The 18,228-nt window shown below is 41.0% G+C and overlaps 1 protein-coding gene across 2 annotated transcripts in view; it reads left to right on the top strand.

The window, feature by feature from the left end:
* The window catches only part of LOC105271098 (homeobox protein DBX1-B), a 352,648-nt gene extending 337,484 nt beyond the window's left edge, over window positions 1–15,164 (top strand). For both annotated transcript variants that reach the window (XM_011312432.1, XM_011312431.1), the window contains exon 4: window positions 14,585–15,164. In XM_011312432.1, the coding sequence (XP_011310734.1) occupies window positions 14,585–14,824 (240 nt within the window). In that variant the 3' untranslated portion in view covers window positions 14,825–15,164. The remainder of the gene's footprint in view (window positions 1–14,584) is intronic.
* The last annotated feature ends 3,064 nt before the right edge of the window (window positions 15,165–18,228 follow it).

Raw genomic sequence — 18,228 nt, 5'->3', positions numbered from 1 at the left:
CGACCCGGTCTCTAAAAATCCCTTGGCACCAGTCTCTGCTTCCGCCGCTGGCGCTGCCGCGGCTCCATCGGTAAGTCGCCAGGGGAAGTGGCAACGGACGGGGGTGAGGACGCCACATCTACTCCCTCCCCAGTGACCTGGTCTGGTGAAGCTGGAGGGAACGAAATTCTCTTCCTGGCGCCGTATGTCTTCAGGGGTCCGTCCGTGGTTGACGAAGGCAGTGGGTCAGATGTTGGTTGTGGAGATGTCGGTGGGCTGGGCTGGTTGGTTGAGTCAGATGAGGTGGAGCTTTCTTTGGCCACAAAGGCTGGTTTCAGCCGATCCACGGAGATGCTTTTCTCTTTTCCCTCTAGGTCAACTATGAAGTTGCGGTCATTGACCCTCCGGACGACTCGGTGAGGGCCGGAGTAGGGTTGATCCAGTGGTCGTCTCACTGCGTCTACTCTTATAAAGACATGCGTGCAAGAGTAGAGGTCTTTGAGCAAGAAGCAACGATTTTTGACGTGGTGAGCTGTGGTTGTCGGGCGGACTTTCCTGATAAGTTCCCTGAACTTCTCTAAAAAGAAGTTGGGATCTGCCGGGAGGTCTTCCGAGACGAAAAATTCTCCAGGGATTCTGAGCTCAGTGCCGTAGAAGAGTTGAGCTCGTGATGCGTTTAGGTCTTCTTTTATGCAGGTACGGAGTCCGAGCATCACTGTGGGGAGCAATTCAAGCCAAGGTGTGGGCGAGTGGCACATCAGTGCGGCCTTTAGTGTGCGGTGCCACCTCTCCAGAATCCCATTCGATTGGGGGTGGTAGGGTGAGGTGTGAATCTTGCTCGCTCCAATCATACGGGCCAATGCTGAGAAGAGCCTTGACTCGAATTACGTACCCTGTTCTGTGGTGATGGTCAGTGGGGTGCCGAACTGCGTGATCCAATGGTTGTGGAAGGCGGTGGCGATCGTGTCTGCTTCTATGTTGGAGAGAGGCACGGCGACAGGCCAACGAGTGAATCGGTCGATCATCGTCAGGCAATAGCGGAGCTCATTCACTCGAGGCAGCTCGATAATGTCGAGGTGCACGTGGTCAAACCGGCTGTCTGGAATGTCGATGTGTACTGGGTCCAGTCGATTGTGCCTCTGTATCTTGGACCTCTGACATGGTAAGCATTCACGGGACCAACGGATTGCGTCTCGTTTTATCCCAGGCCAGACGAATTTCTCTCGGAGATGACGAGCTGTGACTCTTCCGGATGGGTGTGACAGGCCATGCACGACCTAAACGGCCTGCGCACGTAGGGCAGCTGGAATGAAGGGGCAGTGGATACGTCGCAGTAAACCTCGTGATCTTCTACCACCAGGGGTTAGAGCTTGAGCGAGCTGCTGCTGAGAGCCTGGGCTAGCTCTGGATCGTCCTGCTGGGCCTCGTGGATGACCTGTGCGCTGAGGGCTTTGGGCATGTTAATGGTGCACGAGACAGTGCATCAGCCACAATATTCTCTTCACCCTTGACGTGAATGATTTGTGTCGTGAATTGAGAGATGAAATTTAATTGTGTGACTTGCCTGGGCGATGCCTTTTCTGGTCGTTGGTGGAAGGCATAAATGAGGGGCTTGTGATCCGTCTTAACGATGAAATCACGACCTTCAACTATGTGCTCGAAGCTCTTGATGCCTGAGTAGATGGCCAAAAGCTCGCGGTCGTAGGTGCTGTATCGTGTTTCCGCTGGGCTCAATTTTCTCGAGAAGAATCCGAGGGGCTGCCAAGTGCTGTCAACAAATTGCTCGAGGGCTGCTCCAATAGCATGATCAGAAGCATCTGTTGAGAGTGATACAGGGGCTGTGGGTGAGAGGAAAGAGGCTCTGACGGCGGAGGCGACACTTTGCCTACATCTCTCGAGGGCTGCTTCAGACTCCGGTGTCCATGGTACCTTACGTTTGTCTCTCTTTTTGGCGGATTTCAGGTGCTCGTTGCGAGGAGCTTGGATAGCAGCGGCTTGGGGGATGCACCGTCGATAGTAATTTATCATCCCGAGGAATCTGCGTAGGTCTTTGATGGTCTCGGGTTTGGGGTATTGCAGGATCGTCTCGACTTTCGCTTGAGGAGGCACATATCCAAGCTTGTTGATGGTATAGCCTAGATACTCGACCTCTTCCTGGCCAAACTGGCACTTTCTGGGGTTGATGGACAGATGATTGTCCTGCAAGAGCTTGAGAATTGTCTCAACATGTCGTTGATGCTCTTGGTGATCCTTGGAGAAAATGATGATGTCATCAATATAGCAGGAGACGAAATCTAGGTCTTTCAGCAGGCCGTCCATGTGCCGTTGAAAGGTCTGTGCAGCATTACACAGGCCTAGTGGCATGCCCACAAACTCGAAGAGACCAAAGGGGGTGGTAACGGCGGTTTTTACGATGTCATCCTCTGCAACTGGTATCTGATGGTAGGCCCTTACCAAGTCGAGGGTTGTGAAGATGGTAGCTGCGTTTGATGAGCTCATCCTTGAGGTACCCGTACTTGTTGAGTGAGGGGGGAGACATGAGGATGTCTGAGACCTCTTCGGCAATCTCTGGCTGCAAGTGGCTAACCACCACATGGTATTTGTCGTCGTCCAAGGTGACACGGTAGGTCTGCAATGCTGACTCTACCTGGTAGAACCACAGAGTAGGCTGGGCTCTGTTGAAGGGTGGTAATCTGCAGTGATGAAAAGCTGGTGCGTTGATATTGTTGACTGACACTGGGTGGCTGTTGTTGTTGGTGCTGTCAGCAGGGTAGGTGGGTGGCGAGGGATTAATCGACACACGTGGTGTGGTGTGGTCGATGTTTCTGGCGTCTGCGGTTAGCATGTCGAAATCGATCAGCGTGGGTTGCAACGGCTGTCGGATGCTGCCAGATAGGTGTGGAGTCAATTCTGGAGGACTTGCCCAATTACCGGGCGGAGTCCTGGGAAGTGACATGATGTGAATGCGACAGGCGCGTTCAGGTTAGAAAAAGAAAATCCACGGTGATCACGTCGGGGTCACCAATTTTGTGGAGACTAACGGCGTGTCTCCACAGAATAATGAAACGTGGATGTGAACAACTTAATATGTATTTGTTGGATAGCAATAGTAGGTTTTGGTTACAAAATTAGTGCAAAAGGAATCACACACTGGTTGTGTCGGTAAGAAGAAGAAGACGTCGTTGTTCGTTACCGACCCGGTCTCTAAAAATCCCTTGGCACCAGTCTCTGCTTCCGCCGCTGGCGCTGCCGCGGCTCCATCGGTAAGTCGCCAGGGGAAGTGGCAACCGACGGGGGTGAGGACGCCACACGCGCTCGGACGCTAGCGCCATCGCTCGATTCCCTCATGCAACTCCTCGTGTGTGGCGGAAATCCCAAAAAATATCCTCCGATATCTCGTGCTTCTCCATCCAGAATAAAATTGCGAGAGCACTTCCAAAAAGTCCCACATTGAGTCCGAAATGAGCGGTGAAACGTGACTCGATATAATAAAAAAAAATAACAAACCATAAAACAGTATCCAAGAGATAAAATAAAAGCCAGACTCTTGCCTCGCCAATGATATACTTCTCGTCTGGACATCTCATAAACCGACGAACGGTCGAAACAAAAATACCACGTTACAGTATATAAATAATTATTATTTGTATATTTGTTATTATTTTTTACATTTGAAATATTCTTAATTTTTCGGAGATAAATGCAAGCAATAGCTACAATAACACAAAATACACAAAATAGCATTAACAATGGTATATAGCTCTTTCTCGTATACGATCATGGAAAACACTACAAATTTATTTAGGAAGTCAGCGAGACAATAGAATAAAAACAATATTCCCGAAGAGCCAGACACAACCGATTTCATTTTTCATTTTTTCACAATATTTGCTACATTGTACCCTATCCAAACCAACCAAAAAGATGGACGCGCTCGATGAAAAATATGATTTGATTTTCATTGGCCTGTTTTTCGGAGAAATTGTGGTAGGCGCTCCCTGATTTTCGAAATTCAACTTTTCAACTTGTTTTTCGAAAATATTGTTCTCGGAATAGCTACGGATCCTTTCAAGAATGAAAAAAAAACTAAACCATATAGTAGTGGTTAAATATCTTCTTCCAAATAGGCTGCACCAACTGCTTGTTTTTTATTCTCATCTTAACCAAGCATATTACAGATGCGACATTGTTGATGTCTCTCCATTATACTTACTTTCTGTTTTGGCCTCTGAATGGAAGCCCTGTATTTGACTGATTGTTCGATGCTACAATTTCAATTGCAAGTTGCCTAGAATGTTATGCTTGTGGGAGATTGTGCTTCCGACTATCGCGGCAGAATGATTATCGATGTGAATATGAATTCGACATGATCCATGCACGCTTCGATAAAGAAAATTTCAGTCGATTCGCCACTCTATATTCGATTTGATGTCGACTCACATTCGACTTCGATGCGATATTTGAGCTCGAGACGATTGCAGTCTCTTTCATTTGTACAAAGCAGGCATGGGCAACCTCCAGGTAGCTCGGAGCAGAGTCATAAGCTCGAATTAGAAATCCAGTAAAGTTTATATTCATGCTAATTATAAGGGTTCTAGTACGATCATAGTGGGATGAGAAGTAGGTGGCCTCACAGTTACAGTATCGGGGAACGTGTCATGAAGCGTCTGCCAAATGGCACAGTGAGTAAAATAGCCGCCTGTTGTGTTTGGAATTTATTAAAAGTTAAAATCTTTGTACCGAAGGCGGATGACCTTTTCTCAATTCCTCACACGTCCGCGGAATGCATCGACTGAATTAATTTTAAATCAGAATCAGAATTTCGGTCAATGCATCCGGGCATTTACCGAACGCCAATCAGGGTTGATTTTGGAAATAAAAATCAGTCTCGTCCTATCTTCATCAAGGAACGTACTAAGGGGTGAAGTTCTCGAGATTGTTTGGTACTTGATTCCGGAACCAGTTAAATCACTCCTGCCTGGCGCTTACCGGTAATCCGAGTAAATTGGGATTGTCATCGATCACAATCACGCACATAGTCATGCTGATCGGTCCCTTTATTCTTTTCAAATCCAACTCTTCAAGGACCCGGCAGACGAGGTGCAAGATAACTCGATCCCGTTCATCCCAAGTGGAATTCTGTGCGTAAAACAACTAATTACCGAATGTCTAGTTATTGTTAATGGGTTGCCTCAATTGCGAGCCAAGCAATGTAGAATTATTGTTGACCGAATGGATGTATGGGAGCGGTCTTTCGATGTAAGTAAGTATTGTATATCGGTTATGATTTTCGAGTTTACAGTCATTAAATTTGGTTTCTTTTATCACTTTCTTATTATTTCCCTGATTCCGAAGATTCAAAGATTAGAGCAGATGTGCCTAGCACTTCGAAGTCTAGGTATCCACTAAATAAAAATATTATTTTGTGGCTACTGGGTCGAATTGCGTTTATATATAATAATAAATAAATTCGAATTCGCTCGACCCGCAACACGTCGCGATTAATGAGAAAAGAAATTAAAAAATCCAAAACTGGACAAAAATATTTTCTGAATAGGATGATGTGTGGATTCGCTGAAATTCTTAGGTATGTTCTGTTGAAACCTGAATTGAATTTGGAGAAAGAAAATGATTAATGTTGCCATCTATGTGAATTAAGTAAGTTCTGCGAAGTTAGTTCTTTTTTAAAATCTATTTTTGCCGACTCTAGGCCAGCATTTTTTAATGCTGTCCAACGAGAATCACGTGAAGGTGGGAAGCGTATATTATCAGGAAAAATCTTTGAAGGGCGCTAAAGAGCAATATTAATTAAAAAGGATCTGCCAAGTTTACAAAAAAAAACTAATTTTCAAAATACTAATTAAAGAAAGTAGAGGCAATGCTGCATTGTTCTTGTATTATTTTTTAGTAAACTGAGCAGATTCCTTTAATTCATATCGCTCTTTAATGCCCTGCAAGAAATTTTTCCTGTATTTTTTCATTAATTTATACCAAATTTTAATGCATTTAGGTTAAAAGATGAAATTTAAAATGAAGATAACGTTTAATAGATAGTCCATTTGGGCGTTAATGAATTTTATTTCTTGAATAAATAATTGCGTTACCAATGGAACAGGACATTGTCGAATTCGTTCATCGCCTCTGAAATTTACCAGGCGTTTTTTAACATTTTATTATTCACATCAGCTTTCAAAATAAATAAAAACGTGATAGAAATGAAAAAGGATTTTTTTTTCTTTTTTCCTCACTTCCCCGCTTCCTCTTTAGTTCAGTGTAATTTCTCCCCTTTTCCTTTTCTTAAGCGTTACCCCCACGTCGGTTTATTGCAGAGTAGGAGAATGGCCGATACAATGGGCTCCCGTCTACTCTCTGTTACGTATTAGTAGAGGTTGGATGCAGGACTTGCTTTCAGAGCAGAGGTTCCCGGCCGTGGTGCAAAGAATAGGAATGACATCCTATATTTTCGATAAGTGCACCCTGTTTTGTATACTGTACGATTCATTTTTCAGTCAAAAAGACATTCGTAGGGAAAAACTGCCTTGCAGCATTTTCAGCTTGACCAAGCATGCACATAACCATGGCCTTTCCTCCCTGTTTCATCCTCGCTGACCCAGAAATTGGAACTTAATGAGATTAGCGGAAGCCAGCTGATTTTCCGAGTTGACAAACTAGCAACTGGACCTAATGAAAAATCAGAATTGTAACGGTAAACCCAACCCACACCGAACTCAACGAACGAGTAACGGGAGCGGCACTCGAGTTGCGCTGCTAAGTTTGCTAGGTTTTGAAATGAGTAGTGGATTCGGTGAGGAAGGTCTAAAAGGGACTCCAATGACAAAAATTGAAAAATAACTGAACTCCTTCTACCATTACTAATTTATTAGATTAGGTTTACAGCAGAACAAATTAAACTGTTTAGAGTTGACGGAGGTGAATGAGTACAGTTATTTCATTTGTGACGTGGTATTTAACCAGATCATTAGATTAATTTTATTAATTTTTTATTTTAAATCAATATCAGGCGCCACTGTGCTCCTGTTGAAGACAACTTCGATCTCCAGGCAGTTGAAAGATGTAATCGGAGTTCAGATGTGATCCTCGAGCAGTAATTTTGGACATGGCCGGGAAGGGAGCCATGATCCATTCCATAATAACAGAAAATCTGTTAATTATTAATTATGTGAGGGAGTTATTTCTCCGAGGGTAGCAGTCAACGCCAAACTTATTTCTGAAAGCGCTGAGAAATTATTCTCGTCATTACCGAACAGAAAATTATATCTAAGCATGCCTGATTAAGTAGGATTGGTGGATGATGAGGTTGCCAACCCCCTGCTAATAACTGCTAATAAAATGTTGAGTGGGAATTATAGTAATAAAGCAATGTGGTGCGAAAAACGAGCGTTTCGACTAGTACAGTAAAGAAGAGAGTTTAGCGAATAGGAGGGAGAAAGCCTGCAGAGAACGTAACCAAAAGCCAACAGTATCGCAAAGGTTTACCGGCAAAACATACACCTCGAGTATCGACAGACACTGCAAACTCACTCTCAATAATGTGAATTCAAAATTATATATAATATAAAATTCAAAAAATATAAGTGGCTTCACAGGCCATGAAAAATGATAAGTTGTAATCTCGAGGGAACAATACATCAATAACCTTGAAATCTAGTCCAATCAATCCTAATCTCTCAACCTCTGAACGTTGGGTCACTGTCATCACTCGATTCAGGTAGTGCTCTTCAACTACGTAATTGAATGATAATTACTGAGCCTGTGAAACCTTACAACCTAATCTTTCTATCCGTGTGAAGATCTGTCTATCTGTCTGAAGTTTTGAGAATTCCATCATATTTTCCCAACCCTATCCACTTTTGGTCTATCGGTATTTGTTCAGCGTCAAATTTTCTCTGCCCCAAAGTGAAAAAATCAATGTATTACGCAGAAAACCACCCAACTTCTTCAAAACAAGCATATTGCTTTTTGACTTTGTGGTCTATTGGTGATGTACGTATTCAGTCAGGCTGCATGAAATTGATTCTTGGAAAAGTTTTTCAAATTTATTAAAGCTGTAACTTCTCTGATTAATTGGTAAATAATAGAACCCACCACTCAATTCTGTTAATAATTTCACCAATAATGAAAGAAACCGAAATTTCTAGGTATTACCTTAATCTATTTGATGGTTAGGTGAGACTTGGGTGATGAATCAGAACGTACCATAGCTTGACCGAAAACTGAGAGTTAGTTGAGATTTGGGGTGACAGGGTAGATGCAGAGAGCCACCCTAAACTGTCAACTGCCGGCAATAGTCGATTGTTGCGATTGTACGGGTAGTGGGGGCTACAATCAGCAATCAGCTATTAATACTGCTGATGATAGTTGGCCGTAGGGATTGGACGGGTGGTGGGAGCGGGGGTCAATCATCATCGGCAGTTGACTGTTGACTGTAAATTGTGATTAAGTATGAGAAAAATTTATGGTCAAAATGCAAACCTCAATGGATATTCGCAAGTCAGTTTTGAGGGTTCAATTATTAGGGTTATAAGGGTCTAAAAACATAATCGCGTTACCCCATGATTAACCGTCAACTGTCATCGCAGTTGAGTGTAGCCTCCACCACGCATCCAGCGACTTACCCAAGCTATCAATAAGATCTTAACTTAATGTCAAGTCATGGAACATTTTGATGGAATCTCAACTGTGTTCGTAAGGATGGGCCAAATGAAATATCAGTAGGTTGGATAATCTGATTGATTTGATTTGAGAATATTGGTGGATCCATTCTGTAATGCATCTTTGACGTGAACGATTAATTAATAATTTTAATAAAAAGATTTTGCTCATTTGCCGGATGCTTCAGTTGTGCAACGTCCATTGCCGAGACTTGAACGATTTATCTAGAGTCAATTCTTAATCCGTAAAATTTGTAGTCCCGATTTCTTTAAAATTCGATGTTTTATTTATCTGTAATTTTAGGGTTTTCAGCTCTATCTGCATCGAGGTTTTAACTGTATTTCGAGGATTTTCTTTATGAGGATTTAACTCTTTAACTGAATTCTTGAGTGTTTTGAGGTTTTTCAGTATCCAAAAATTTATTTTATTCCTACGGTAGAATAAATTGAAGGAGTTGCGGGGCTTCCTTCCGACAATCAGAGCCTCTATGTACCGCCCACAATAAATTTCGCTTTGGATATTGCGAGATTTGCGACGGTTTTTCTAATTATCTATTTCCAATCTAATTCATTTCTAGTTTTTTTATGTCTGGGATTTGCCTTGGTTTCAAAATTTTCTGTTAAATAATTTTAATTATCGCTTCATCATGACTGTTTCAGCTTCCTTTAATTAGGGAAAGGAGAATTCCTCAGAATTGGTCTGGAAATTTCAGGGACTATCATTTTTCTTGAGATTGCTCCGATCCACTGAAATCTTTATTATTAAGACATACATGAATAATTTACCACATATCCATATCAAATTAAACATTAATAAAATGATTATTAAACAAATTACTGGCCATTTAGCTCTCTGTAAAAATTTTTCCATTACGCGACCGGACTGATTGTCGGAATTTATTACGAGTTTCCCCCATATGATACTTTCTAAAGCAGAATGCGAACATAATTAATTGCTCCCCCACACCAAAATCGCTGTTCATGTCGCGTATTCCGGAACCCTCCCCACTCTACTATAACCAGCAGGTTTTTTGCAAATGACTCTACTGTAGCCAACAGGCTACTTGCAAGTGACTGTACTGTAGCCAACTATTTAATTTAAATCCGTAACTCGAATGGACTGCCCAAATGTGAAAATTATCTATAGCGAGTGCTACTCACTATCGCGTACAAATTTCGCCACGGACAGCAGGGCTGTCCGAAATGCACTTGTTGGTACACTGAGATCAAGTGAAGTGACTGCGCCGCGAGCGCATTCTTAATATCTTTTAATACCTACCTCGAGATTTTCCTTGCGGAAATGCTCCGCCATTTTGTGGCGTTCGGTGAAGCACTAGTGGAGCGCGTAGTTTGGGCGATGGGCTCCGTATAGTGCACAGTAATAAATTTATTACGCATGCCATTTTCATTGAATTTTACTGGCGTTCTGCCACTAACTGATATTAAATTATTTTTTATTTATTTATTCGTTTTTATTCATATTTATATTTTTATTAAGTCAGTTCCTTACAATGGTAATTCCTTTTTTTACGGGAGAAAAGAAAGATCAATTTATTTCTTGAAACTCTCATAACGCGATGACAAATGTTGAAATTTTGAGGTTTTAACTCTCAATTGCGACCTCATTAACTCAGCTTCGTCACTAATAGCAGATCTCCGCTAGTAATCTATTCAATAGCCTTGAATTCAGAACAAAACCGTCAACAAACAGCGAATCTTAAATTTAGAAGAACTCGTTAAATTAAGCCTCAGTAGTCAAGTCCAAAGGTGCGCTAATAGTTTACAAGTCTGGATTTCAGGGTTTGACATGAGGTTAAAAAGAGAAACGAAGTTCAATAGTTTCATGACAATTCAACTAAATGACATGCAAGAAATCAGAATGTAACGGATAGATAATGGCCTTTGAGATGATGAATTCGAACTTTTATTGATTCAACTTGTAAGAATGGAAACATCTAGTCAAAGTTGATTTTTTAAATCAACCATGAAGAAATGAATTGTGACAAAAACTTTCAGAGCTCTGTGAAAAATAGACGAAATTGAACAATTTCCGTCTTAATTTTAAGCTCATTCAATAAGCTTTGCAATGAGTATAAGATTCCAGCAAATCATTAATCCAAAAAACAATATTTCAGGGCAACATCTTAAAAAAACGGCAAATTTTCAATATATGACAAGCGAAATTCGACAAGTAAACTCTCCATGCAATCTAACAATCACCTCTTGACCCCGCAATGTTCCTATATCTGCTGCAGCATCCGCTTAATATCGTGTAAAATACACTCATTCAAAACCCCCCTAAAGAGTTGATAAAGTGCATTAAAACACGATATTGGCCGATAATTTGCTGGATCGAACAAGTCACCCTTCTTTGGTAGTGCAACCGTTCTCGCTTCCACCAACCACCCAGGAACGGATGTGCTGCCATCGATATACGATTTAAAAATCCGAGCCAGATGGCCATGAACAGAGGTAAACCTCTTCTACCAAAAGCTGTTGATACCATTTGCACTCGGCTTTGCCATTCCGCGCAACACTAGCCGCAACTCTTCTTGAGTGACGGGAACGAATTCCACACGTGTCGACGATGTTGCAGGCAGAACGTGCGACATTCTTTGAGAGTAGGAATTTCCTCCATGAGAAGAGGATCGCAACCATAAAGATCCCCCCCCCCCAACTGCTCAAACCTCACGACTCATGGCATCTTTTCGGCTGAAGGCGTCCTTCATAATTGGTCAGGCACCTCATCGCCATTCTGAGTAAACTGCTCCGACCGAGGGTCATTACTTCTGATAGACATCTGTCAGAAACGACCTCCCCACAGCCGCCGTGGAACAATGAGCAAATCATGGCCCAGCCGACGCATGCGACTGGCCTAATCGTGAACATGCCCTGCTGTAAAGTGGGCACATTCAGGATGCACAATACACCATGAGTCTCACATCCGTGCCATATATCTTCGCTGTGTCGGCTAACTATCTGCCCAACATTGCATGAGGTCCGTCTTGAGCTTCTTCTCCAACCTAATCTTAGGGATAGCCAAGTTGTTATCCTTGTCGGATCTAGATCAATCAGCCCTCCCAACTTACCCATAGTCCCCATCCAAAAGGGATTCACTGTGGCTTGCTTTACCGCGACTCATCTGTAGAACTGAGCATTACGGAGGTTACGGCTAGTTAACCCGCAACTAACAGGGCAATTACAGCAGGATGGAACATCATCCCACTGGGCGATGAGGACGTTAACTTCCCGATGCCTAAATATGAGTATTATTATATATTATAATTAATTTTCCCTACACCTATATTATTTTATTCTCATGAAAGAAATGACTGAACGGTCTTCGAGGGGTTCGACTGCACCGCGAAGACCGCCCAAGAAGGTAAGCGATACCAATTATTCCTCATCGTTCTACGGTAGTGCTCTCTCCAACCAGAGGGTAAGCTCTATTGCAGCTCAGAATCATGCTGCCCAAGTAGCAGGAAAGACCCAAGAATGATAACATTCTGCATCGGCCCGGCCACACTCCAGCATTTCGCCTACAGGCTGAAATAATCTCAAGCGCACACAAAAAAGACTGCCGCATGCCGCAGAGACAATCAATAATCAAGACAACTAGCCTTAGCCTGAATCTCCAGTATAGCGGACGTAGTTTAAACAGGTGTTGTGGATATTTGAGTCGTTTTGCCTCTTCTTTTGCTGATATATTGCTCTCAGCCGGGGCCGAGGACTCGATGATCATTTCGTCTTCAAAGTAGAAGAGAACAATATCAGACTTTATTTCAGAGACGGGTCTGATAATTGCAAATGAGAAATTCTAATAAATCTTACACCTCTCATTGACAACAACGTACTCAATGATTCTCAGAGCATAAGGCAGCGTCGACGTTTTGTCTATGTCATACGAATATCGCAGATGGTAATACAGCACTCTCAAAGCTGCATTATGCCGATGCATGTAACTCGTGCTTGCACATGTCGGGCAAGCAAACGAAAGATATTTATCAGAGTTTCAGAGGACTGTTTGCTAGCCCGACACCTAACATCCCGAACTTGCAACGCCATAACACGAATTTAATCGACCACAAATGAAACTGTCGATTTCGGACATCAAACCAACTGATTTAAAAAATGAAAAGGTCAGCTGGTCGGACAGGCGCTCCTCCTACACATGACGAAAAAATACGCCATGTATAGGCCTGTTAACGTGCATGTGAAGCAAGTTGGGTTACTCCACCTCCTTGATGGTCACTCTTCGCCCGAATAGCCATACAAGTTAACGAATTATTAGCCAGCTGACCATTTCAACCACGACGGACTTCTGAACTGAGAGTCCCAGTTGAAGCATCCGCCGCCTTGTACACCGAGAAAAAATTCTACGAAAAATTAGTGTGCTAATGGCCTAGTAGATAATTCGGATATGGCACCCCAACTTTGAAGGGAATTCCACTGAAAAGTAGTGTATATTCTTCAAAAATTAGCATGCAATATTTTAATTTTTCGGATGGGCCATCCACGTCTCTTAGAAGCCCTCTGTTTGGTCCCAGGACTAATGAGTCGCCCACTACTTTTTGGTAGAATTTTTTTCCGTGTACAGAAAAACTTAGACCTTATGAAGCTCATGATCATGCAGACATTCAAAAAAAGATCCAAACCATTCATGACATTGCAAGTCAAGCCAAGGAGCAAGCGCTCATGAAGATAATCCAAACGGAGTAGCCCTCGACCTTCACGATCACGCGGAAAGTATAAACGCGGACTCGAAGATTGGTGATAGGTGAAGACTCTCGTGAATATTGTTATTGTGTAATATTATGATTCTTAATTTTCTTTTATTCTATAATAAATAATTATAGCGATAAAAATTAATAAAAATTGTGCCTATTTTGAAAAAACGATTGGGAGTAATAGATTACTGAGGGAAGCTTAGAGGAGGGAAGAGGTGTCAATACAACAGAATATATGTCAATGATTCCTACAGAGTGTACATGGAATTCATATGCGCAATTCAAAATCACAAGGTATATGTGCGTATTAATTAGTTACATTTTTTCAGCGAGTAATTTATCAACGATTGATATATGGGGTTAAATGAACATTATATCAGTGATTAGATAGTAATTTATTTTATTGTTTTAATTATTTCAATCAATGATTGCTAGATAAATTGAAGGATTGATTACCCATTGGGTCACAGGCTTCGAAATTAAAATTGAGACAGTGTTGGCATAGTTTCTGTGCCCAGTTATGCGCCATTAACGGCTACATACGCTGGGCCATTCTAGCGTCCCTTGACTGGGCCGGATTTGTTAGCCAGGATTCGGCCCAATCATGGGCCAGTCTTTCAGCCAAGCATTGCGCCAAGCTTGGTGATTGGCATACCACGCCTCGGCCAGGCCTCAAACCTTCCATGTATAGCTAAATTATGAACTAACTCCTCAGGCTATCAGTTCATTTTTACACCTTGAAATATTTTTCATCATCGGGACTTCAATTTGCGCTACTAAGACGCTTTGGTCATAGAGCCGGTAGGCTGACAAGGAGCCCAAAGACGTCCTCTATTGGAACTTCATCATCTCGTATCACTTCCGGATGGTTACTGTGTAAATCTAGCTTCTTCTTGACTTTTCGAAAACATTTCAGTTTGCATTAGACCCTTCGATTAGAAGGCGATCTCTCGTCTGACCTTCAAAAATTTTAAACATGATGGGAAGCGTATCGCAGAGCCTCGAACCGTGTGGTTGGTGGCCAAAATGTTTTTCCATCCTGTATCATGTAATGAAATACTTTTTCATATTCCGCTAAGGTTTTCCGATGAACTGCATTTATATTTCACTCTTGTGAACATAAGATTATTCAATATCATTATGTTATTTCGAAGCATACAAGTTCGTTGTATAATATTTGCACTCACATTAATTTTTTATTTGCAGGTGAAGATTTGGTTTCAAAATCGGCGAATGAAATGGCGAAATAATAAAGAACGAGAATTAATGGCTTCTGGTGGATCGCGGGAGCAAACATTGCCGAATAAAAATAATCCAAATCCAGATTTGAGCGATACTGACAACGATCGATCAAGTAGATTAGATTTGAGTAGTGATGTGTCTACATTTAATAGTTTGACAGACCTCACCGATAATGAAGAAAATGAAGAAATACACGTTACGTGATAAAAGTTCCTAAAAGCCGATACATAACAGAATTATTTCCTGCACATTATTCTTTGCCCAATGCACAAATTTTTGTGGGCAATGGACGATATAATTCATTTTTTCAAGGTCCCGTACGTATAATTTATGAAAATGGAACAAATGAAATGAATAAAGCCAAATAACTGAAATGTAATATATTGTAATTAGCGATCGATGTATTTGATTATGAAAGGCTCTTAATTTGTCATTGATGAATGGATATATCTGAAAGGTAAAATTTGGTATGAATGGAGTCATAAAACTAATCGATAATGTTTTTTTGTTGTTGAAAAGGGAATTGATAAAGATACCAAATTCAACTATCTATAACGATATATTATTATAATCGAAACAATAAAAACAAAGGGAATGAAAAACATTCACAGTTTTGGCATAATAACGTTTGCCATTTTTTTAATTGAAAGATTTCCATTAGAAATCTGCAAAGTATTATTAAATTTTTCCCTCCCCGCGGCCTATCATCTATGACGATGACACATTTCCTGTAACAGACGACAGTTACCTGAAACAAAATTTACAAATCCGAATGATTATATGAAATCATGGTATACGCTTTCACTGAAAATGGTAAGGCATTTGGGAAGATCTCAGAATTGAAGATTTGGGAGAAAAGTGTAACCCTTTCTTTAAAGCCGCACCCAAAGGCGCGATACTACTAAATGTGGTGAAAAGTTAAACTATTAAATCATAAATTTTTCGTGCTTTCCAGGGCATTTGTCGTGGTTACGCCTAGAGCGGTAGGCTTTTAGAGCGTTTCGGCATATTTTTAAATTCGAAACTGATTAGAAAAATATTAAGGAGTTAAGTGCGTTTTAACGGCCGAAAAAATTCCTCTTTTCGCATTTTTTTTTCATATAAAAAATTGATTAATTATGCCAACTTTTGAGCACATCAAAGAGCAACCTTTGAAGAACATTTTTTTTTTAATTTTGGGAATTCAGCCATTGGCAGCTGGTTTCACGAAGCACACCCTAGAAACATCTCCTCGCAATGTTCAGTGTAACAGAAAAAGGATTCACCTATAATTAAAAAATCAAATTTCATCGCTTAGTAGACGAGTATAGATCGTGATTAATCGAAGGATTTGAACGAACAAAAATGAATTTTTGGCGAAAGTTGTAAATAAAACAGTATGATTTTCGGTTTAATTTTGACCACAAATTGCCTTGAAAAAATGAGTTGAAATTGAAAAAAAAAATCTTCGATCACTCCTAGGTCATTCTATTTAGAAAAAGTGTGAAAAATTTCAATAAGATCGCTCCAATAGTTTTTAGAAATCGTGACCACCGACTTTGAAGAAGATGTTTCCAGAAAAACACCCACAAACATTGAAGTAGGAATAAAACGTAGATATTTTTTTGCTGTCAACTTACATAGAGCTATCGATTCCGGCACCACATAGCAAAGGTCCTGAAGCAACCCCAATATCGATTTCATCATTTTGCTGTTGTCGCGCACCCCAGCCTCAGCCTTTTTTTGGCAATGAATATGCGATGTTCATCTTCGTTGCGCCTATACTCGTGGCTATTTCGATCGAGTTTGACAGCCAGCGAATGTGAAAACAATAATGAGTCGAAGATTCCATTGCTTAAAGTGCAAGCTGTAATCATTGCAACCATTTCTACTATTTTCGAGCCAGCAGGGAGTAATAATTAACAATGCTTAAATACAACCTCAAAGAATCTTCCTGGTTCAAGAAACGATACGAAACGAAAGTATTTGAAACACCTAAACTTTCGAAAATCAAAAAGAAGAAACGAGCGAAAAGGGCAGCTAATCAAAGCAGCTGCACTCGAAATACCTGCCCCTGGCCCGAGCAATCCAGCCTGATGGGCCGCTCTCTCAAGGTTCTATCTCCTACACTTTTGTTGCGATTGCCTTGAAACTTTGGAAAATTATTCTAGACATATCATAGTATTTAGAAAAAAACGAAAAAAAAGAATTTTTTGGAATTTCAAAACCCGCGTTGTTCCGTCACAACGTCTCAGTCGTGGTCAAGGGTGATTTGTATGTCAGCGACAGACGGTGGCAGCACCTGACGAGGCCTGTCTCTCACTGATTGTTGCGTGCGCAGAAGGCCGTTACTAATTTTCCGACACTTGTGGCGTGTGCAACAAACCCCTTTTCTTCTTACCAGTTTTTAGTTTTTTCAGTAATGAATCGTTTCTTTTCTCTCAACCCTGTGGTACTAGTATCCTTCCTTAATGCACCAGTGATTGTACCGAAAAACAAGGCGACGTTTCCTATCAGGGAAGCAGTCGCACGAGATCACACGATCTTCATGAACCTCTTGGTTTTTCCACCACGCTGCGAACTGCAATGTTCAAGGAGGAGCAACGTTCCTACCGATCAACAAACACAACGATCTATTTACATTTAAGGTTTAAGTTAGTTAATCGAGCGTGATCACGTCTCGCACAATAGTCCACAAACGTTAAGTGTGTATGGGATAGTGATAAAACTTAATACTTGTGACGTCATTCGCAGATCAATCCACTTGGAAGCAACAAATTGTATCAAAATCAATAAACGTGGGTTTTTTATGCCGAAAGGCTTTTTCCCAACAATAACGACTAATCATTATACCTTTTTCAAAATTTAATGCAGCCATCATGCCATCTAGGGCATGACAGCCTAGTAAGGACAATTCACGCGTAATACCTTAATGCATTGAGAAGTCATGTTGGCCTTACAATAGCATCATGAAGAAGGGTAATAAAAGATACTCTCTGATCCTCGTTAGGAGATAACCGTTAGCGAAATCTCCCGGTACGAATAGTTTGGTAAATAATAAAAAAAGTATTTTGGTAGATATGGAAACCTGACTAGATGAAATACAAAATCTAGAAAAATTTAAAAAATGCGAGTGCACCCTTTCCCACCCTCACTTTTACTATGAATTCTGATGAGTCCGTCAAGTGCTATAAAAAGTTTAGAATTCTGCAGAAATATTCGGCTAAATATAAATTAATTATAACCCATAAAAAAAATAGACATTGGTATAAAAATCTAGCCTTCTTAGTCGTCAGCATTTTTTAACATCATTTTTCAAATGTTCGTTAAATACTTGATACTTTTAAATAATTTGCAACGATAGCTTTTATCCCATGAGGCTTATCACGCGATAAAATCAGCTCACTTCCACATCTACGACTAAATATCAGTGTTGCTATATCTGCCCATTATTGCGAACGCAATAAAAAAGCTATTAGGAGATTCCACAGAGGCAATCTGTTGCATATAAACTCTCTCCATTTCGAAATGAGCCAAATTTTGAAAGCAATAAGTTAGATTAGAAGACAATTGAAAACTCTCTAGAAGATAATTCCAGAAGATCTTTCGGAGATTTTTTTTTAGAAGAT

Source organism: Fopius arisanus, unplaced genomic scaffold (assembly GCF_000806365.1).
Source record: "Fopius arisanus strain USDA-PBARC FA_bdor unplaced genomic scaffold, ASM80636v1 scaffold00101, whole genome shotgun sequence".
NCBI lineage: Eukaryota > Metazoa > Arthropoda > Insecta > Hymenoptera > Braconidae > Fopius > Fopius arisanus.
The sequence above is the reverse complement of the archived record's forward strand: the minus strand, read 5'-3'. Positions and strand labels throughout refer to the sequence as shown.